This window comes from Pelmatolapia mariae, linkage group LG14, assembly GCF_036321145.2.
Source record: "Pelmatolapia mariae isolate MD_Pm_ZW linkage group LG14, Pm_UMD_F_2, whole genome shotgun sequence".
In the NCBI taxonomy this organism is placed as follows: Eukaryota; Metazoa; Chordata; class Actinopteri; order Cichliformes; family Cichlidae; genus Pelmatolapia; species Pelmatolapia mariae.
Window position 1 is genome coordinate 32104049 of NC_086239.1, and position 23792 is coordinate 32127840.

A 23792-nucleotide genomic window follows, 5' to 3' on the forward strand; every position below is an offset into this window, starting at 1 on the left:
TATTAGTACAAGAATTTCAGATACTTAATAAAGTAGTGTACACAATCCTCTTGGTGGAGTGCAGGGAAGAAAGTCTGTTTTTGACTGGTGGTGCTGAGGTGTAATTCTCTCCTTAACATTTCAAGTTCACTTGTGTGGGAGGCTTGTTATTCATGCAGATGTCAGAAGAAAAGGCACTCTCTCACTTTCTCTCGCTCTCTCTCTCTCTCTGTGCTGCCCTAATTCCTAGGCAAGTGCTGCAGTGTGCTTGTTCTGTTGGCAGTTCATGTCTTATTGTTTGCTACTACTTTAACACCTACATAATGTATTTCATTAAAATCTGCTGTCAGTCCCTGTCTGTTCCACTTCATCCCATCACTCAGGGTTTTTTTTTCCCTTATTTATTTGTTTTTATTTATTTATTTTTGTTGCCATCATCTTCTGTCTCTGGTTTGTCTTTCTTTTACTGCCAGGAATTCAATTATCCTGGCTGTTGTTTTATGATGTTGTCATGACACCCAGTGACGGATTCATTATCTCATCTCCTTTCTGGCGTGTCTTGATAGTAGCATCAGGTCTGCTGTTTTCAGAAAAGTTCCACCGAGTGTGTTCTGTTTTGCTAAATGCGCGCAGTCCGAAGATTTCAGCTTGTTTCTCCTAATTAAGTGAAAGATGAGGAAAAGATGAAATGAACAAACAGGCATTTGAAAGGTGGCAGAATAAGACAGTAATTTAGATATTGTTTTCACAAACACGAATTAAACAGCGATGAGCGAGATCTAGTGATGAATCTGTTTATTATAGTCTCATTTGTGTGCGAGTTGAATAGCTCTTGGTATTGTTTCTAACACCAAGTTGAAACATTCATATTGTTATGAAGAACTGAGATTTAAATTCTAATGATGAAAATGTATCCTGGTGAATTCATTTTGCACAAATTGAAAGGGCGAAGCTCAAATGAAAGCTACTGGATTTGGGGCAGATTCTTGGGTTATAAGATGATTGTCACTTGGTGAAAATTCAGCAAGAGCATTTTGGCTCTCTTTAAAACAGGAAAGTAAGTATCTTCTGGTTAGGTTATGAAAAAAAAGTATGATCGCTATCTTTTTATTTTTTTATCTTGTTAAAAATTGCATGAAACCCTAAATGCACCTTATATAGGACAGTATAATAGGGTCTTTTGATTCAAAGACTGTGCCTTTCCGTTCATTATGTACCTTTTTTAATAAAACTCTGTGTTGCAGGAAATGAGTTTGGCCATCCTGAGTGGTTGGATTTCCCCAGAGAGGGCAACAATCAGAGTTACCACTATGCCCGGCGGCAGTTTAACCTGGTAGATATGGATCACCTGCGCTACTGTCAGCTCTACGCCTTTGACCGGGACATGAACCGTACTGAAGACAAGTACGGCTGGCTGGCAGCTCCACCTGTAAGAACGTCACACGTTGACTGTACAGTAGGCTTTATGCACGCAATGTGATGAAACGGCAAAAAAAGAAATTGCTGCAGCAACTTTTCAAACACATATACAATAATAGCCTGTCGTTTCTCAACCAGCTGTTTATAAATCTGATAAAGGTTTATTTTCTTCAAGATTAAATGTAGTCTCAGCTCACTATCTTCACATACCTGTAAAGTTTCCCTGCACACATTAGAGTTCATTTTGTAAATGTCTTGTTTTTCTGGCTGCTGTCAGGTTGAACAGTAATAGATTTCCTGAAGCTTGTGTCTTTGCCTGTGTTTGAAGCCTCTGGGAGAAGGAAAAAAAAATGTGGGTTTTTTTTCTCTTGAGGTGCTGGTAGCAAAGTAATGGGATAATGCAAATGGAGACTTTGGCTAAATTGACAGGGATTAGAAGTGAGTGTGTGTAATTGATTCAAAAATACCTTCCCTCACATCCCTGGGAATCAGTCCCCAGATTAAAGCTACTTCACCTTGCTATGTTACACTCTGTCCTGCGGAGTGCTGCTCGACAGACAGACAAATGCAGCAGAGTAGAAAAAAATATCAGAGGGCATAATTAGAGACATGCCTGGTTCACACGGATAATTTCTGCATATTGGTCTATCAGTCAAAAGTGTGTTCTGAGTTACTGGAGGCTCCTACATCCTTTAGAAGTAGATGAGAGACAGAGCTTTGGAGGTAAGGCAAAGGAAAAGCACAGCCTTGCTGATTTGTGTGCTGCCTGTTGGGTAAATGAGAGGGAATGCTGATCGTAAATGATGCTACTGGCAGGGAAAGTGAATACATTTGGCACGAGAGCTGACCTGCGGCATACTGTGAGTGCTGTTTTTCTTGGTTCTGTGCGTTTAATGTAAAATCATACAGTAGGTCACAGCTATATAATGTACACTTAAGACATCTCAAACATAAATGATGTTTGAGTTCTATAATAGCAGTTGTGCTGTGCTCTACAGCCAGATTTAGCAGTATGTGTCTTATGGAGGGTCAAAGAGCATGTATATGTGATTAGACTTTCACTTTGTGCATTTTGTTGCCAAACAAATATCTGAAAGGTTTTGACAGATTGTTGAGATGTATTTATGTCCAGAACAATCTGACTTTCATCTGATCTTTAAATAGTCATTTAATTGTCTCAACATACTATAGCAATGTTATCTTGGGGAAAATGTCTTGGACTCCATTGTTTTCATTGCTCTCAATGCACATAACATAATAAGGACCAACATTGAATATAACAACACCAATATAGCATATTACCAGATTTATACATGCAGTGGTGCAAAACTGCTAGAATCATTATGGAATAAGGGATGGATAACTGGTTACTGTATATACAGTATTTACATGATATCTTGACAGAGTCATAGGTTGCAGAAAGAAACTCTACAGATATCTGATTTTGGATTTGTTTAACTCTTGAATGGAGGGCAGGACGGCAGCAAAGAATTTTTTTTTTTTTTTTTTTTGAATCCTGACTGTCCGTTTTAGTCTGATTTATCAAACGGGTGATCCTGATACTGCGAAACACGTCCACTTGCAGCAAACTGACAAATTTGGTGAGTAATGATAGCCTGTTTCTGCTGCTATAATCTAAGTCTATAAATCAATTAATCAGAATATGTGCCAACAAATAAACCAGCAGACATCATGCGTTTGAAGATATACGAGACATCGTTTTCACACATGGATTAGCCACCATTGAGTCCATATAAGCCCTATATTTCTCAATAATACAATGTTCTTGTTTTTAGCAATATATACTCATGAATTTGATGCCAGAAACACATTAAAAATAGTATGGGGAAATGGGGCATGTTTATCACGGTGTTGTATCAGGTCTTCTTTTCTTACTACTTGTACAGGAAGCCGTTTGAAGTGTGAGGAGACCACTTGTTTTCAAAGTTTTTATTATTAGATTTGAGGCATCCTTTGTTGGCTCTGGATAATATCAAAATATTTGTCACTGAGTGACAGGTATGAATTTCAGATCTTAATATGGAGCTGTGCTTTTGTAGTACATGCAAAATGCAGTTTAGCACTATCCTGCTGAAATAAGCAAGTACTTGTGTAGAAAAAGCAGCGTATGTTGCTCCAAAATATAAACATGTGGTTTAACATTAATACATTTAATTAATATAGCATTAAAACCTTCAAAGTAACCAATGCTCTATGCACAAATGCATCCCTATGCCTTCATGGATGCTGCCTTATATACATATGTATATGTATATATATGCCTGTCTTTTACTTGTAATAGCATGTAGGATTACATCAGTTAGTCAGTACTTGGATAAAATAGTACACACAGATATTATCTTTAAAAAAAAAAAAGAAGTTTCTAAGTAGAGGCGTTAATCAATATAGGCATTATGTAAAACTTAAGCTACTCATAAGATATTGAGTAAGTGCCCTGAAGACCAGACAAGAGATAATAAATCAGCTCTAGTGGTTTGTGTAGCTGACCCTGTGTTCCAGTGTCTGTGCACACAGAAACAGCTGAGACAAGAAATTCTTATTCACAGAATGAAACAATATCACAAAAAGAACATCAGAACATCACTCGCAGATAACGCCAATAACTGTTCAGAGATTCTGCTATAATAACCAGATGAGGCGAAATCCTTTGTATGGCTCATCAGTGACATTGCCAAGGTAATTGTTCTTAGTGGGGAAAATTCTATAGCTCGGTTAGTTCAATATTTCACTGTAGTGGAAGGATCCAAGGGCATTTTGTAGTTAAAACAAGAAGCATAAGCTGATATGTCAGCAGTTCTCCTTATTGTCCCAGGTGTAAATGAACTAAGCAGAAATGGAAACATGCAGGGACTTTGCTGAAAAGTGAGATTTGTGCATATGTCTTTGAAGATGTGCATCTGTGAGTTTTAAAAGGCCAAAGTTTTTGGACTTGAACTAAAACTCCTCTTCCTTGAGGTGTGCATCTCTGAATATATTTTACAATAAAGCAGCACACACTAGCAAATAAAGCAAAAATATTTTATAGCTCTGACACCACTACCCAAGATGCTTTTAATCGCTTGCAATGAAACTTTAGTCCGTCTTTGATGGAAATCGTAAAAATGGTCTATAAATCCAGCAAATCAGGAAAAATGCACTTTGCATAGTTTTTTTTCCTAATAATAAGGTCATTGGAATCAGCAGTTTGGACATGAGGCAGTGATTCATTCACATAGTTTTCAATAGCAAACCTTGGGGGCAAAAGTCAAATCATTATTTTTGCCTTTTCCAGCAGCAGGTTACATCTTCAAATGTATTTTCGATGTCTCCTATCTCTCCGGAAACGGAAAATGTTTGCCTGTGGCATATCCAAAGTTAAATCCAATTTTTCTGCCAACTGCGCTGGGTGCGCTGGACTGCAGCTGACTTAATATAAGTTCTAGTGAAGAAAAGGGAGCAGAGAAGAGGATAGCATTTTGTGCAAATATTAGATTTTAGCAGTGGACTAGCAAAAATTTACTCATTCAGATTGCTGACTTCAAAAATAAGCTCTTATTGCCTGGCTAAGTTTCAGTCAAAACAGCTCCCAATCAGGGGGATTCTGCTGGCAGTGACAGAAATTTGACAGACTGTGACCTAATGTCATACTAGAGGGTTTTGCTTTCATATCGGGGGACCATTTATTGGCCTCCTAAATGGGTATTTTTCTTGTTCCACACTTGAAAATGATTACATTATAATTTTTATTTTTCCATGAACATTTACAGATTAGGCTATAATCAGAATATATTCCTAAGCTACGAAGACAGATGATTACATTGACATTTAATGCTTATTTTTATTTATGACTAGCTTTGTGTTCTAATTTGGTCAAGACTTCATGGCTTCAGATTAAACTGCCGGTCAGTGAAACTTGGCTTTACTTGGAATTTGCAGAGTTCTCATGTAGAAATGGACTTGGGAAAAGACTCCAGACTGTCAGCTCATTTCTTAACCTCCATCCTCTCTGCTGGTCCAGTTGTCGGGGTGCTTATCTTCTCGTTCAGCCGTGAATTTGCTGCCCTGAAATTGGCTTGGGGAACAAGGCACTAAAAATAGGGGGTGGGGTGACATTGATAATCTCTGCTAATGACACGTTAACAGTAGCTCGCTCCACAGGAGAGTGGCGGCTTTATCATGTGCAGCTGTCTAGGGCTGACAGTGTCTGCCTTGCGCTACCCAGGGCCGCTGCTTTCTGCTGATGATTGCCACCCAAAATTTGATGTGGGAATGTCTCTTAGTGTGTTTGGAAATGTGTAGTCCACTGATATAATGTGCTCCATTATAACTCTCTAAATCCAAGATGAGAAAGGTAATGACTATTCATGAAGAAATACTTTATTAGCTTTTCTTTCTCTCTCTTTTCCCCCTCCAGGCCTTTGTCAGTGCCAAGCATGAAGAGGACAAGGTCATTGTGTTTGACAGGGCAAATGTGCTCTTTATCTTCAACTTCCACCCCAGTAAGAGCTTCCAGGACTACAGGGTGGCTGTAGAAGCTCCAGGAAAGTATCCTTCATATGTCTTTTTTTAAATTTTATTTTAATTTTAAATCTTCAGACTGTGGCTTTCCTTTGTTACACCACAGTGCACACTTACAGTGCCTCTCAGAGTAATATTGTCCTTGTTAGTTAGTTAGTTCCTTTATATAATAACACGACTAATCTTTTGAGCTTGACAAATCACTAACTGACAATATTTCAACCAAGGCAGTAATTGACTGTTTAATGGGAGACTCAAACGCAAAGCTGGGAAATACACGATCCACCCTGCACAGCTTGACTTTGAAAGCTCACAGAGAATATATGATCTGTTTTGGGATTGTGCTTCTTTTGTTGACATTATTTTACCCTGCTGGATACATCCTCTCAACTCTGGCTATTCTGTAAAATTCGAGCACTGCCAGTAACTCCATTCTCCATTTGTACTAAAAATGAATGTACTAAAACAAACAGCTGGCAATATCTGTATTTTTTTTAATGTCAAAAACTCCAAATCCAAACCAAATAATTTTTGGTCTTAAATACAGTCAATAAATTAAGTTTTAGACTGCTGGGCACTGCAGTATTAAACAAATGCCACATAACGGGAGGAGTATAATGGGTGAATTTTTCATGTGAATGGGGACTTTATAATAAGCCTCTGTTCTTTTGCCAGCTTCACTGTGTGTGACCTATTCCAAAAAAGTAGTATTTTTATCACACCAGTTCAGAGCTGATTCATCTCAGTTTCTTCCTTTGAGTTTGCTGTGGGTTACAGATTTCACTTAACAAATGTCTAGTGTGCATGAACTATCTATAAAGAGATATCTGCTCATTAATATATATATATATATATATATATATATATATATATATATATATATATATATATATATATATATATGTATGTGTGTGTATATATATATATATGTATGTGTGTGTATATATATATATATGTATGTGTGTGTATATATATATATATGTATGTGTGTGTATATATATATATATGTATGTGTGTGTATATATATATATGTATGTGTGTGTATATATATGTATGTGTGTGTATATATATATATGTATGTGTGTGTATATATATATATGTATGTATATATATGTATATGTGTGTATATATATGTGTGTATATATATATATATATATATGTGTGTATATATATGTATGTGTGTGTATATATATATATATGTGTGTATATATATGTGTATATATGTGTGTATATGTATATATGTATATGTAGAGAGAGAGAAACTTTCTGTTGTTTTTGGGTTTCTGTTTGCAATCCAAACACACTTACACACATATTGCTTCCATGGTAGTAACCAGTTTGTGTCCATTTGCTGAAATATAATTTCAAAACTAAGCCATTGATTTAGAAATGCCCTGCACACAGTGGAAGCCCCGTGATGTCCCTGTAGATTAAGGCAACAGAATAGCCAGTCGGATCCCAGATTGCACATATGCTCACCTACTGTGTAGCAGACTATTTTATAGTTGCTGATTTCCACATGTTGGCTATGTAGTAGGGTAGTGGAGAGTTTGCATGTCATCTCACTGTGACTGTGTGAGCTTTATGTGGGGACCCCAGTTTTCTCCCACAGTCGAAAGACATGCTTGTTAGCTTAATTGGTGAATGGTTGTCTGTCTGTCTTTGTTAGCCCTACGATAGCATAGCAGCCTGTCTAGGATGTACCTTGTGTCTCACCCAGTGTCACTTGGGATAGGCTCTAGCTAGTACACTCACAGCCCAATGACCCTACTGGGACAAGTAGTTATATGGATGGATGAATGGATTATAAGCTGTGCATGAGTTTCTAAAGCTACATCACCTGCAATATTAACTACTGACAGTTTTGAAAGAATACCACGGCTCTACATAAAACTCCCATAAGTGCGTTTAATAAGAGAAGATTTTAGCCTGAGAAGTGGATCAGACTTGTTAAAAGTAAATGTATCCTGTAAAGACTCACAGTTTTAATGGCAGTGTTTCCTCTAGAGCTAGGACTTTTGTAATATAATTTTAGCAGTTGCTGTTGAGGGGAATATGAGTTGGTTGTTTATAGTAGTGTTGTTGTGCTATTAGAGAGAAGTAATAGCAGAGCCCAGTGATTCAGAAAGCATTCTCTTTAGCGGTATTGGCTGTCAGAAATTTAATGAGTCCCACAGTTGTGATTACAGCAGGCTTAATGATCAGGAATGTGAGCGGGGACAGGAAGCTGACAGATTTGTATTTATTATAACGGACATCACTCCCTTATGAGGCCCACTGCAGCTCACACCAACAGCTTCCCGGATGGATGTGAAGCTCTGATGCATTTCCAGCTACAACTTAAATGATGTGATAGTGAGTCAAAATGCAAGACAGAGTTTGGTAGGTTTTTTTCTGTATGCCAGCAGTTTAAATGATTACACATGAGAAATTCAATCAGATGGTAATGATTCGATTGACTGGTATTAAACAGGAGTTATTCTTATTATTTCTACATCATTTTTATTTTATTTAGATGGATAAGTGGTTGCCTCTGGCTAAATGAAATAATGAAGCTCTGTCAAACTGTAATAGAACATCATAAATAGAAAACACTATTATCGCAATCAAAAATGTTTTCTGTGCGAATTGTACAGTATTTTGCCAAGCTATGTTATTTGTACTTATTATATAAGGTCACATACAGGGAATGTTGAGGTGACATTGTCTTAGTAGCATAAATAACACAGTGGCAATAACGTTTTTGCCATCGAATTGATTGTAAGAGTTAATGAACACATTATTAAATGTGAATAGTAAGAAAAGACATTAATCAAGTTTATTCAATTATTAAAAACCAACAGAAGTAACATCGAATATTTTAACATCATCCTTTAATTGTAAGCGTGTTTGATGTGCAGTAATTGTACATTCTGCGTTGTGTTTTTACTCTGCCTTGATGGGGTGAATCTTGGGCAAAGCACTAATAGCCTTGCTTCACAGTGTCGGCAACATCGTTTTTGAGGGTTTATTTTCATTTAGATGCAACCACATCTTTTCCTCCTGGTGCTTCTTTTGATGTTTAAGGAGAGGCCTCAGACACTGGGTGGGTTGAGAGGAAATGCAAATAAATGTGAGGGCAAAGCTTTGCCTGTCATTATACAGAGAGGCGGTAAACACATAAAGGCAAATGTGCTGTGTGTGTGAGGAAGGTAAATGTGCCGTGTGTATGAGGAGATGCAGATCCTCCGATGGGAATGTGTGCAGAGGATCCAATTAGGCTAGAAGACAGATGAAAGTGCCACTCAGAGGCAGAGGAGGTAAACAAGACAAGCTCAAAGAGTCCAAAAGTGCTTTTTCATTACACTCAGCCGTCATATACTTAAACTTTCTTCTACCTGTGTGAGGGTCAGGGATGTCACGGTGGAGCTCTACACCACTGCGGTATCTGGAAATAATAGCTAGATGCAGGTGACCATGCTGTGCACCAGTGAAAATTGATCCAATACAGGATGTCATTTCCTTTAGCAATACAGCAAGTACCATATTATATCAGAGGGTGTTCCTCTCTAGCAAAAAAAACCTTCTGTGACCCTCGGTCTCATGTTGCATGACTGCGTGGCATTTAAATTGATCTTCAGGTGCTTATTCTTTCCGGCATCTTCCATAATTATCTTATTAGTCAGTTACAGAAATAAGCACTATGTTACCTTAGTTGCAGTACTCTTGAAATATATCACCGGTTCTGGGTAACTCTGGGTAAAATAATTACATGTTTCAGTATAGTAATCCATCAAAATCCGAGCCTCTGTAACCGCAAGACGTCGTCAGGTTTTTCTTAGACTAACTTTCTAATTGTTCTCTTTAGGATGTGTGTTTTTGTTTCTCTCCAAGAAGAACTGCAGTGAAAGTAAAGCGAAGCACTTCGCCTATAAAATTGTTGGCCATTAAAATGCAGTCAATGTCAGGTTTTCGACAGCCACTCAAACCGTTAGTGAGTTTTTTTATTTTCTCTCCGAATCGTGGTGGACACGTTCTTCAGGCAGTGGTCTTTATCTGGCTGGTTAGAGTATTTGAAATCCCAGTTGGATCCCGTCATGAAAGCTGTACCTGTCAGTGCTGATTGGTCTTTGATTTACACTCTGCCAATAGGCAGTTGCAATTGTGTCAGGTCATCATTTTTACTTTCCTGTCTGAGCTGCTCCTGGAATGCCATTTGGGATAATTCAACTACAGGTGTAGTGACACTAAATGACTAACTATGCATGAGCGAAAATAACGTGCTCTGATGTTATCTATAATATTCCAGGTAAGGTTTCTGAAAAAAGGAACTATACATCTATTTCTTTTTAATGCAGCTCTCTGCAGACTGCTTTAAGATAAATGGCGATGTGGCTGTGTGGTATTCCATTAGGTTGTAACTCTAACGGATATCATCCACAGACATCCTCATCAGTCTGGCGGCTTAATCTCTGATTCCAGAAGATGTTCAAATGGTGTAGACAGATAGAGGAGCTTCTTTATTTCAGACATTAAAAGAAAATTAAATCCTCTGGTTTTATTTTCGTGGTGTTGGCCATCATTTCTCATATTTATGATAACATTGTACTCAATAAGGTAATCCCTGAGTTCTGGAAACATACTGATTACTATCAAAGGTATACTGAGGCAAGAAATGTGAGCAGCCAGGTGATAAGAGAGGCTATAAACAAGCCAAGCAGTTTGAATAAATTGTTTACAACTATAAGGAAAATAAACTACATTCCATCTGCATCCCACTAAACCTCTGTAACATGTACTATGGTTTTATGCTGCAACCTTTTCAGGTACAGTTTACAGTAAGGGATACACTGACAGGAATACATAAGTCACCTACCTACTGCACTTGTCAGTTAACCACACTTATTTAAGATGTTCATAAAGTCCAGTTAGACAGTTCAGTCATCCAGAAACAATGACTTTCCTGTTCAGTATATAAAGTATTTTAATGTAAAGGCTAAACTCTAAAAATGTACAATTTACAAGGTGATCCCAGAGTTCAGTACATGAGTGTTAGTTCAGGTAATAATTATGTTCTATGGTTCTAAATGAACCATAGAATATGAAGGGAGATTAATAATATTTGAGTACAAAAATGTTCAAAAATTGTTTAAATTTAAACAATCCTATGCTTTAAAGCCCTCGGGAACAGCGTATTTTCTCTCCAAATGTGTAATAGACATTTCTTTTATATATATATATAATGATAACTTAAGAATGAAAAATAAATCTTTGTCACCTTATTAAAAGTGTGACAAATGTGTTGGATAACCCCCAAGTTTAAAAATGAAAGTAAACGATTAAAAAAAGTACAAAACCAAATTTTGCTAGAGACTCTTTAAACATACTTTTAAGCGCCATGTTTTTTTTTAAAATATGAAGTCATCAAATTTAAACGTAATTTATGATTTTTATCTATTTATTTTATTTTATAGCAATATTCTTTAAAGCTTATACTTTGCATCAGATTGGGTTTCAGCTGCTAGTTGGCTCGAGCTGCCTCAACACTTTCGGTCACAAAGGAATAATTTCTTCCACTCTGATGAAACTTACACCAGCTGAGCAGCAAGCAGGGTAAAAATCGACTCTGAAAAGGCTAGATACACTATTTAGAAGGCTTACAAGGCCATGCCGCATTCTTCAGATGTGCACATGCAGCTCGCTCAGCTCTTGTTTACCCTCGCCAGGGTGCTATTACTTTCATATGGCCTGGGAAAAAAAAAAAGACGAGTTGATGGAGAAACTAAGTGGTAGCTTGGTCTGCAATCGTGGCCATGGCGAGATTGTTTTCAGGTCATCAATGACTCGAATCATCTAGCTTCAGACTGCCTTTCTGCTCATTGGGCAAAATTGATTGTGTTCTTTAATCTTCTCCTTTATTCACAGAGGCTGTATTGATTAAAATACTGTAAGCTGTTGTTGCAGCCATCTGTAGCCACTAACAAAGATGTAATCGCTCAAAGCATCCAACTACCAATTTGTGCCAGTTTTCACTTCCTTTCAGAGAACTTTGCCAGGGAACTGTGAATTACTTTAACTGTGCATTTTCAGCATACACACTGTGCTGTGTGTGTGTGTATGTATGTAATTTTGTATGTGTATATAAAGGAAGGAGGACTGCAGTGCTGCTTGCACTCCAACTCAGTTTCGAAACATGCTAGTGGAATATTTACAGTTCACAGCCTTATTACATTCACTCAGTTGGGAAGTTTTTTTGGTGTTATTTGTATTAGAAAGATTAAACTTTCACACATCACATCACGTATCTTAGTTTCCCAGGCGCATTATAATGCCTGAGAGATTATGTCTATGTTTTTTCGATAGGTATTGCAAAGCTTCTATTGCAAAATGAATTTGCTCTGTCAATAAATCACCATAGTGGCAAGTTGCGCAGAGAAGGTGTGGAGGAAGGGATCTTTCTCTTGAGCAAAAACAATGCACAGAGGAGAGCTTCTTTTTAATCATCACTATCAAAGCAGACAAGCAGACAGCAAAAGCAGAATTTTCCAGGCTCTTGGGCAGAATGAGGCAGCGTTTGAGGATCATGCTTAAACTCAGGAATGTCGCCTACGGGTAGATAAGGTGATTATTCAGCCAGCCAATTAGGGGGCTGTTTATATGTTTATCCCGTTGTCCTGTTTTTTTTTCCTTCCCTATAGTACCAATCTTTATAGCTACCAACCCTGCGATACACAATAATATGCACAGATGTTTACGGGTGTTTACATTATGCATGAAGAATCAGGGTAGACATGGTAGCTACTAAGGATTTCTGGCTGGTAAGAGTAAGGCTAACCTTTGCATGTTGGGAAGTTTTTAAATTAGAAGCACAGTACTTTGCAAAAGTCTTGGGTCACCCCTCATTTTATATTTTGCTAGGAATCACTCACTATGTGTTAATAGACCTCTCTGCACTGAATCATACTTGTTTTTCATCTCTGTCTCTCTTCCACAGCATGTCTTTTATCCTGTCTTCCTTCTCTCACCCCAACCGGTCACGGCAGATGGCTGCCCCTCCCTGACCTGGTTCTGCCGGAGGGTTCTTCCTATTAAAAGGGAGTTTTCCCTTCCCACTGTCACCAAAGTGCTTGTTCATAGGGGGTCATATGGTTGTTGGGTTTTTCTCTGTATGCGTGATTGTAGGGTCTACCTTACAATATAAATTATATTATATTGTTGTGATTTGGCACTGTATAAATAAAATGGAATTGATTTGAAAATGGGTTGAGTAGAGCATGAAAGTCAATATTTGGTGGGACCATTGTTATTCCTCAAGGCAGCCTGAATATTCTTAGGCAAGCTTTCTTGCAATTTCTTTAAGTAGTCCTCAGGAATAGTTTAACAGGTTTCTAGGACTTTCAGAACTATTCTTTGTTCAGCTCTCTATCACAATGATCCAACACTGCTTTAATGTAGAGATCCGGGGAGGCCAATCAGTGACTGTAGTATTCCATTGTGTGTTTTTGTATCCTGATATGATTGTATTGGCAGTGTATTTAGGATCATTATCATGCCAAAAAAAAGGAAGCTGTTGCCAATCAGACACTTTCCAAATGGTATTCCATGTTGGTTCAAACTCATTCCTGCATTTATAATTACATAGACTTTGACAAGACCTCAAACAGCTGAAACGCAGTCCTAAACCATGACAGAGACTCCACCATGTTTTACAGATTGATGTAAATACTCACTGTTGTACCTTTCTTCCAATCTTTTCTGTACTACTGATGATAATTTGAACCAAAAATTACAAATTTTGACTTATCACTTAAGACCTGTTGCCACTTCTGGCAACTTCTGTAGTTTGGCATACTTTAGCCTCTTTCTCCCTATTCCCTTAAGAATGTTTTCTTGACAGCCACCCTTCCATTGAAACCATTTCTGATGACACTTCAGTGAAAAGTAGATGGATCAACTAAAAGGCCAGATGTATCTCTCAGGTCCTGTGTCAGATCTTAGCTGGATTTCTTTCCCTATTTCTGAAGGATATGACTTTCAGACACTGTTCATCTGCTGTAGACAGTTTTGTAGGCCTGCCTGTTCTTTTTGTTCTCTGCTTGTCCAATGTCCTTTATTTTTTCAAGGACATGGAAAAGTATACTGTTTTCAGTGAGTGACACTTTACACTTGTTGGTGCAAAAAGAGCTATTTTATGCCTGTCAAACTATGTTGTCTTTGGCATTCAGATTCAGAGAAAAGGAATGAGCTGCAAGTGAAAAAGTGTCTAAAGATACAATTTAGTATTGGCCCTTTTTAAGTTATCTGTTATGTGTAGATACAACACTGGTCCATCCCTTGAGTTAGGTACCCATTTGAATAATTCATCAGTTCAAGTAAAAAACAAAAGCATTTTTCCACTGAAAATGATCAGGTGCAAGGTGTTCAAGAACACTTTAAAAACTTACAAGAAAGGTTGGCTTGTTGGAAGCAAAATATAAAGAAATTAAGGGGGACTAAATTCTAAAGTATTGTATATTTTATTTATTCATGCATGTTTGCCAAAGTGCACTTTCTTTCATTTTTTAAATCTAGCTTTTAAAGTATTAAAATATTTTCTCTGACATTAATAGCAGCCCTTCAACTGATCCTGACACCCATCCTTAGTCTCTCTTTTTTTTCTTTCTTTTTTTTGTCAAGTAACAACATGCTCATGTCAAGTAGTTTAAGAAAGAAAGGAGGAGTTTTCTAAAAGTCATGGAGGATTGATTCTGGCTCTTAACAATTTTAATATCACATCAGACGTTGGTTCTACATTTGCTTCAGCTGAAGGGCATAATTATGCATGTAATCACTTTAATGTTGTAGCATGTATTCTCTACAAAGGTGCCTATATGCTGAAGTAAATACTGAAATGCTCACTACAGCACGTAGAAAGACTTGCATATTGTATTTCATCCACTATCCTTCCATATTTCTTTGTTTTAAAGAGCATGCAGATTTCTTGATGACCAAGTTTAAGCAGCTGCAATAATTCAGCCCAAAAAAGTTTGAGTCCTTTTGTACAAGGACAGCACAGAAGGAAGGTAAAGGATTATCCTCACTTTTCAACCATCCATACATACACTACCTGCAGCTTTCCTCTTGACTATTTCTTTAAGGAAATCTGAGGTTTACTTTGCTGTCTTAGTACAGTAAAACACAACATCTCCTCACCCTCTCTGATTCCTCAACTGATAAAGACTTAATGTCAGTGTACAAAAGAATAAAAGATAAAGTTTATCTTCCACATAAAGTGTTTGTATACTAAAAAACAGAACTGGTTGCAGTGTTCAGTACAGTATTTGTTAGTAGCAAATTTAAACAAGTAGCCTCTTGTACATCTGCTAAATACCAACTTGAGGGAGCTCAATGACTTTGCTAACTCAGTGTTATTTAGATATATTTCGATGAGTCTGCGGTGATTTGCTGAGTACTTGACTTAAATCAGTCTTGTCTCTTGTCAAGTTGTAAAACAACAAAATGTGAACAAATCCTAGAGGAGGAGAGAGTATTTTTTATGATCTCTCATGTGTATCTGTTGTCATTCATTTGGATCACTTTTTCTGATTAAATTCATTATTTATGCAGTGAATTAGATAAATTAGACTGTCAGGCTGGATGGTTGAGCCATGGCTGAATCGCTTCTCTATTTATGTTAATTTCAGGCAGCGTTCTCGTCGTGTGTTTGGGCTCCGCACTGTCGCTGTGCTGTGCCGCGAGGAGGAGATGAATGCTGATGGATGTGAGGATTTCAATGAGTATAAACCAGCTGAGCACTGCTAAACCAAATCTGCACACCAAAAGCACTGGTGCTAAAACTCCTTCTGCACTTCTTAGGTCTTCAATCTCATAAGCTAGTTTCCCACTGCTATTGCGCCTTAACCTCAATCTTTGCCAGATACAAAATCAAGCTGGATTCAGATGCGGCTCAGTATGGAGGTCACGGACGGCTGGACCACAACACGGAGTTCTTCACACAGGCCGAGCCCTTTAATGGCCGCTCTAACTCCATCCAGGTAAATACCTACGGCATCACATTCTGTGACTTATAAAAGGTTATCTTTTGTTGAATGTCATTATATTTAAATGTAAAGTATTCTACAATTGAAAATCCAGGGCTGTTGTATTTTAGAGTCCACTCTCTACACCACTTTTCAAATAACCTATGCTGTATCACCATCCCATTCAGCATACTATTAACATGCTTTTGAGGTTGTCTGTGCTGAAAAAGTGACAAAATTAAGCATTGCTCAAAAATGTCAGCGTGCATACTAAATCACTGTTGAGTGTGCTGTTGATGGACACTATTGTCCCACAATGCAGTGCACATATGTAGGCTAATGGAGAAGTTGCCCACAGCTGCAAAACATCAAAAGGAGTAGTGGGTGGTGATAAGAGAGCTCTACAAATAGAAATGAAGGATTAAAACTTTTGACAAACATTTTTCTTTCTTCTTGTTGTTACCAAATTAATTTAGCCTGTAGCAATACAAAGTCACTTGTCATAGTTCCTTTTATTAGAAAAGTATAACAAATATTACAAAAGTGCAATTTTGTTAAAATTGGGACTCTGTGTGAAATGTGGGAAAGAGTAAAATGTGCTGTTCATTTAAGCTCTCTCTATATGTGAAAGTCAATAGTGTAAAGCACATTAAATAAAGAAGGGGTGGGGTGATATTTGGGCAGAAAGACTTCACCTCCTGAATTTCTTTATCTCCTCTCTATTATATCTTAATATAATACACAAAATCTCTGTCTTTGTGTTTATTTTTTTCTTTTGCTACAAACTCTGACACAATCATGAGTTGAGCAACTAAACTTGGCACACAGGTACGTGTTAGGCCCATAAAGGTTTTTATCTTTATCAGGTGTTCTGACATCAGCAGTGGGTGTTGGGTGTTGCCTCACACCAACCTAGCAACAGGTTAAAATGTTGTTAAAATTTTTACCATATAAACAATTTACTAGCCCTTACATAATTACATTTTTTTGTAATGTGATTAACTATATCAGTTTTTGTCATCATGAAAATGCCAGACAATACTGGAGCATGGGTGTGTTCTAGTTATTAAAAGATCCAGAGACATCTCTGTATTTAAGGGACAGAGCTGAAAACCTGCACTGAATGTTTGAGATGTTTCGGCCCTCTTGAAAATGGACACAGTTCTGTTATGGAAGTAAGTGCACGGGCTCAGGAAGATTTCTGATATCCATAGAACACAGTTTTATCACCACGTTCACAAATGGAAGTTAAAAATCTACCATTTATCCACAATGGAAAAGTCTTATTACTACTAGCTAATTTTCACTCTAGTACAGTGGTACACACACTGGGGGCAGGTCCCACTGTAGCCACTGCAGGTGGGGCAGAGGTGAAATGCATAAATCAAAATGAAGTTGAATGAATGTGTTGTGTTTTGGGGTTTTTTTTTTGCTTCTTTCGGGGGGAGGGTGGGGTTTCATACCAGCTTTCAAATACACTGAATTCATCTTGGATCCTTTTATAATTAAGGTTTGATTTAAAAACTAAGGGGTCAATGGCATGAGCTTTCTTCATCTTCTGAAGGGGTGTATGCACTGGGACATTGACAGCTCTAGAATGTCAAATGTCTCAAATGTCAGCTACTCCTAGAATGGTCATTGGGGTAAAATTGCTTTTGAGTGTTTGCAACAGTTTATAACATAAAAGTTATCATTAGGGTTTTTTAAAAACAAACAAACAAAAGAACTGTAAAACTATAAGGTGATATAAATTACCTGCATTGTTGGTGGTTTTTTAGTTCTCTGTGGGTTGCGTTTCTTTTTTTTTTTCCACATCACATTTTGTTAATTGCTCACAAAATGTGATGGAAAAAGCTGTGTGTTCATGTTTGGTCCTTTTATTTTTTATGTTTAATTTCACAAATCATTTTAATTAGCCTGAAATGGGTTTTGTAGTGAGAGGATCTTTCGAAGCCTTTCTAATGAGGTTTAAGTGTGCTGGGATGAAAGAGGGCTGCTTGTTCTGGCAGAAAGCCATGGTCTCCCTGGTCTGGGACTCTCAGCTTAACAACAGCAGTATAATTTAGTATCTTGTTCATTAGGATTATTATTTTTTAATACAATATTTAATACAATATCAAGAAAATATATTACAACATTAAAAAAACTGTGCCTCTACCAGAGGCTAGCTCCCATTGTTTGTGGCCTCCACAGTACTACATTTTGTTTTGTGCATATCATATTTGGCGTCTATGCGTTCACTCCGCTCATGCTGGCAGTTATCCTGGAGTCATTGAACGTTATGTGAATCTGATATCTACAGCTCCTTTCACATTTCACAGCAAACAATGTGCATTATTCATGGCGCTAGAACTTACCTTTTCATGTGCACACCGCTTAAGCTCGCATGGCATCATGGAGGGGAGAAAAATATCTGGGAGAATGAAGCACTGGGCTTCCATCAGGAGGACTGCTTAAGGCTAATACCATGAAATAAGTCTGTCCTTGAAATATAGAAAGAAACACTGATATGCATTTTAAGCAGAGTGCTTGAGGATCTTCCTCTTGTTTACCTCCCCCCTTTTTCACAGTTTATTTTTTTTTTTTTATTAAAATGCTGAAAGCCAATAAGATGTTTATTAATAAAGTCAGGAATGAATTAGTGAGGATCAGCACAGACGGATTGCATGCTACATCTTATGTTAATGATTTCAATTAATGCACAAGGACAGTGATGTCTCTGAAGTGGTCTGCGGAGTCATCATCTCCTCCTGTTTTTGTTTTTCAGTGTGTTTATTACATTAAATGTTTTCAGGCGGTACTTAAGTCGTTTCATTTGGTACCAGAGTTGACGTAGCACCTGATGAGGTGTTTGTGTATCTGAACTCAACTTGAACTTCTTCAGATCAATACTGAAAGTGTTGCAGTTAATGGATAGAGGATATTACTCTATATTAAGAGTTGGACGGCGCACTTTAATGCATCAAAAATGTGTTTGGCAAAGCTCACACTGCTATTAAGAGCATCAATTCAGCTTTATTTAAGATTCTGTCGACCCCAGTTTAAAAGCCTCTTCTTCTTTCATGCAGACACTGATCCTCCGTCGTATTAACTTAGGTTTCATCAGTTAAGGACGCAAATTCCACAATCTCTTAAATCTTTTCTAACTCTTATTAATTCAAACACTGCTGCTTCACCCACATCCCTCTTGGCCAAAATGTGAAGTTTAGTTAGCAAGTCATCTGCTAATTTTGGCACCATCATAGATTAATGGGGAATGACAGGAAGTGAGAGGAATGGAGCCGACAGAGAGGGAGGAAGAAGGCAAGCGGGGACCCTTCTGTACATACTGTATATGCTTTATAGGCTCCTTCGTGGAGATTGCACAGCGAGACTGTAGTCTTGCATAAAGATGCTTTTCTCCTCCTCCTCCTCACACCTACCTGGTTATGACAAGAATAATCAGACAAGAGCCTCTGCGGGGGCTGCGAGAGGTGCCCACACCATCCATGTTTTATTTAACAACTTTTGCTTTCAAAGTCTGCACAAACTTCTTTTCTCCTGTCTTTTTAATGGGTCTGTCAGTTCTCCAGCTTCCTCGTTACAGTGTGATAATAAACTCTCATATCCTCCAAGAACGCATCACACCTCAGACTGAGAATGCACATAATTGGATTAAGCTAGCAGAGTCTTTTGCATCCTGGTAACATGTTAGGCTGTGGCAAGCACCATGTGGCTGTAATACCCTGTGTTTACAAATCTGCTCCTGGACACTTGTCATCCAGCATCTTTTTAACGCTTTCAGTCTTGTCTGAATTATTGAATTACTTACAAAAGTGACTCCTTTTGCATTTTCATCATATACTATATTTGCAAGTGATATAGTTATATGCCATCTTAATAAGATACACATGTTGAACCAAACTCATTAATTGAAAAGAAAAAAAAAAAAAAGACCATGCATGCAAACAAACATTTTTAGGGAGAGCTTTACTGAAAGGTAATAGGAGATAAGCCATTTCTAGATGTGCTTTCCAATCTCTTCTGCTTAGGCACAAAGAAACAGGCAAGGACGACGACCAGAACCATTAGCCAGGTTAAGTGCATTTCTTTCAAAACTGTGTAAGATTGCCATCACCTCACAACTGGCAGAAAACCGAGTCTACTCCACCCATGTACAGTCAGGATCAGAACCAGTCTTTAAAGGAGAATTGTTTCCAAGAGGCTATTCCTCTGATGTGGAAACAAATAAATTTTCTTTGTCCACCAAAAGGCTAGAAAGTGCTCTAAAGGAGCAGTGCCTCAAGGAAACAGTGAAGCCTTTTGGCTTTTTGCAAACCATCAGAACTGGTTTTACAGTTGGATTTTTGTGCAACAAGCAATACTGTGAAGGAAGTCTCTTACTGACTCCAAATTCATTCTGCAGACAGAATTTGGCAGCATCACAATAATGTCAGACAGAATCATAAAGAGTTACTTTTAGAGAAAAGACTGTACTCTGCAACGGCATGACCCACAGCACAGCTCTGATCTCAACTCATGAAAAGACATGGCACCTACATCCATCTCTATTTAGGACTTACTTGTCCTATACCATACAATACCATACATCTTGCATGAGTATAGATGAGTTTAGATGATAAACAAATATTATCCATAGCGTTTTTACATTTTAAAAGCACCATCGTGTAACAAGATTTTCTTTCACAAGCTCTTAAAACCTTTCCACAGTACTGTATGTTTAAACTGTGCATATTTAAATGGCACATATTTATCACTGAATATAAAAGTACTTCTTTGTTTCACATGTGGGACATCTTTAATGTTGTGTGTGCACCCGCGTGTGTGTGTGTTTGTATTCAGCTGTATTTAATTTTATCCACTATGTGAAAAGAGTGAATGTTAGAACAGCTTGCCATGAAGCTGAATAAAAAATGATTTTAAAAAATGCTTTGTTCTCCTTATGTGGATAAAAAAAAAAAATTGACACCCCGGTATCCTCGGCAGGCTTTTTATGGGAATTGCATACATCAAGAACTACTGCTGTTGAACATTTAGAGTTTATTCATTTAGCGAGACAAATTTTAAATAGTCACAGAATAAAATGTCTCAGAGAGAGGAAGCTTATTTTAGGTGGCCCCTTTGGGTACATGTCACACATATAGTTTTGTTTGAGTGTTATAATGTCAAATATGTAATGCTAAGAAAGGCTGGTGAATAATTAGCTGCATCAGAACCTTTTGATAAACTTCATGTGCTTCAAAGGGGATGTCTTCTTTGACAGCTTCACAAAAAGAAATTAAGCTGAAATGAAAAAGAAAGTAAGAGAAGATAGCAAGCTTGTGGCAAATGATCAAAAGATGTACATTTCCATCAGTGAGATCTAACACCTGATGTTGATGAGCATGAAGTGTGAACTAACAGACAAAAACTGTGACATGACATAAGGGCACTCACTTAACACTTTTACATATAAATTTTAAAAGACAAGCTCACACTAGTACACTTTGGTCAGTATATTTTTCTGAACTGTACAAGTGAATATGTACTTGGAGGCCAGACTCTCAGCTCAGCGTTACTGATTTTGAACATATTACATGAACTGTGGAGGAATTTCAGCCATCTTTACTCACAGCCATGTGTATAAAAACCTAAACCCTAAGTATCACTGGCAGCTTATCTAATCAGCCAATCACATGACAGTAACTCGGTGGATTTAGGCATGTAGACACGTTTACTGTGGCCTGCTGAGGTTCAGAAAGGTATTGTAAGTAACTTTGAATGTGACATGGTTGTTGGTGCCTGACGTGCTGGTCTGAGTATTTCAGAAACTGCTGATCTACCACACAATCATCTCCAGGGTTTACAGAGAATGGCTTGAAAACAGAAAATATCCAGTAAGAGGCAGTTCTCTGGGTGCAAATGCCTTGTGGATGTCAGGGGTCAGAAAAGAATGGTCTATCAGGCTGATAAGAAGGAAACAGTAGTTCACATAATCAGGCCCACTTTGCACATTTTTAGCACCGTTTGCATCCACTAGTACCAACTAAGCACCGTTTAAACACTCCAGCCTACCTAAGTGTTGTTGCTGATCATGTCCATTACTTTACGACTGGTTTAAACTGGTTTCTTGAATGTGAAAATCAGTTCATTGTACTCAAATTGCACTTCAAAGTCACCAGATCTCAATCCAATAGAGCATCTTTGGTATTTGGCGAAACAAGAGATTCACATACTGTAATGTATCTAAGTGGCCAGTGAGTCCAGTGAGTGTGTGGTGGACAATTCATTCAAAGATTGTTTCAAGCAAATAGTTTGGCCTGCCTTTTTGATATTTCAGGTAAAGGGTCTAGAGATTATTCGACGTGTGTCATTTATTTTGATTGTTATTATTATTAATCCTTTGTTTGCCCAGGTAAAAATCTCATTGAGATTTAAATCTCACATCCAGGAGAGACCTGGCATATTTTTAATCCAATAATAAGAGCCTAATGCTTTCAGGTTGCAATTGTTTTGGAAATTCTAATAATATAAAATAATACAAAAGCACAAAAAACCAGAGAGAGCTTTTTTTTCCTTTTTTTAACAGAGGCTTTTTGTTACTGGAAATTTTAGGAATGTAAGCTCCATGATCAAAAGGATTATATTTAATTATGAGCAACAATATTTTTTTTAAAAAAAGTGATGATCTTTGAAGTACTAAAAATCAATACAAAAGTCTTTCAGAAATGATGCTGCTTACTGTGAGGCTTAGCTGAAAATATTCTTTTGAAAATAATGGCCTGCAAAATCGGGTCTCAGCTGAAAACGAATCAGGTATAGTTCTTTAGGTCTTAGTTTCAGTTAACCATTCAAGTCAGGTTTGTTTTGTTACCCTGTCAGATCCTTAGACTTTGCCTAAAGTACAACCTACATGTACACAAGTGTTTACAGGGAGCTGATACTTGTTAAGTGAGTAAAGTGAGCCAAACAGAGACATGTCTGGAGAGTTAAAGTGCACAGAGAGCCTATAGTCAGGCAGTGCTCTAGCCTAGGTGCTGGGGTCTGGAGACAGGGTGGATGATATGTTCCTGCGAAGCAGCTCATGAATCCTTTATCGGTGTGTTTGAACATTGATCAGATTTAGTATTAGCCCAAAGGCTTCATTCTGTTCTGCAAGGGAGTATAAAATCCAAATTCTCATATGTGAGCTCGGTGTAAGGCAATACAAGAGAGTTCATGATACAGAAGAAGTCAAGAAAGGACAAACAGTTAAGCTGTTTTTCCTACTAATACAGTATTTCACAAACGGTGTATTGTGTCCTATTGTGTACCACTTTGTCCTTTTCATCACATTTTGTTTTTAACCCCTATTGTTAATACCTACAAATAAATTGTCAAATTAGTTATTGCATTACAGTAACCATTACACGATCTGGCAACAACTGCTGACTACAGCAGAGACTTTTGTGGTTGTGATTCTAAGATGTGTGTTGCACATACACTTCTGTGTATGTCCTGATAGGCAAACGTGGTCATACTGGCATTTCCTATACATTGCTGCAATGATCTGCAACTTGCGGAAATATTGCATGTGTTGTTATTAGTTTTTATTTTTACGTGATTTTAAGTTTTTCTTTTCATTGCAGTTGAGTTCAGTTGAGTTTCAGCTAATTTTCTGAGTGGGTTTGCTCATTTAGGACCATTTTTAGCTCATCCAGCAAAGAACGATGAGCTCATGCCATGGTGTGAGGCATCCATCCACAATTCACAAGAATCGATACTCCTCCTCATTGTGCGGAAGTTTTATTGAAACTTACACATCTAATGGATCTTCACCTAAATTGTGCTCATGGTCAAGGTCAGATTTGTCATTTTTATGGCCACATGTCATGGGTTCACATATTTTCATGCTTTTTA

The 23792-nt window shown here is 37.6% G+C and overlaps 1 protein-coding gene across 2 annotated transcripts in view; it reads left to right on the forward strand.

The window, feature by feature from the left end:
- gbe1b (glucan (1,4-alpha-), branching enzyme 1b) overlaps nucleotides 1–23792 on the forward strand; it is a 91722-nt gene that overhangs the window by 62997 nt on the left and 4933 nt on the right. For both annotated transcript variants that reach the window (XM_063493672.1, XM_063493673.1), the window contains 3 exons: nucleotides 1224–1408; nucleotides 5813–5943; nucleotides 15812–15929. In XM_063493672.1, coding sequence (XP_063349742.1) covers nucleotides 1224–1408; nucleotides 5813–5943; nucleotides 15812–15929 — 434 coding nt within the window. The remainder of the gene's footprint in view (nucleotides 1–1223; nucleotides 1409–5812; nucleotides 5944–15811; nucleotides 15930–23792) is intronic.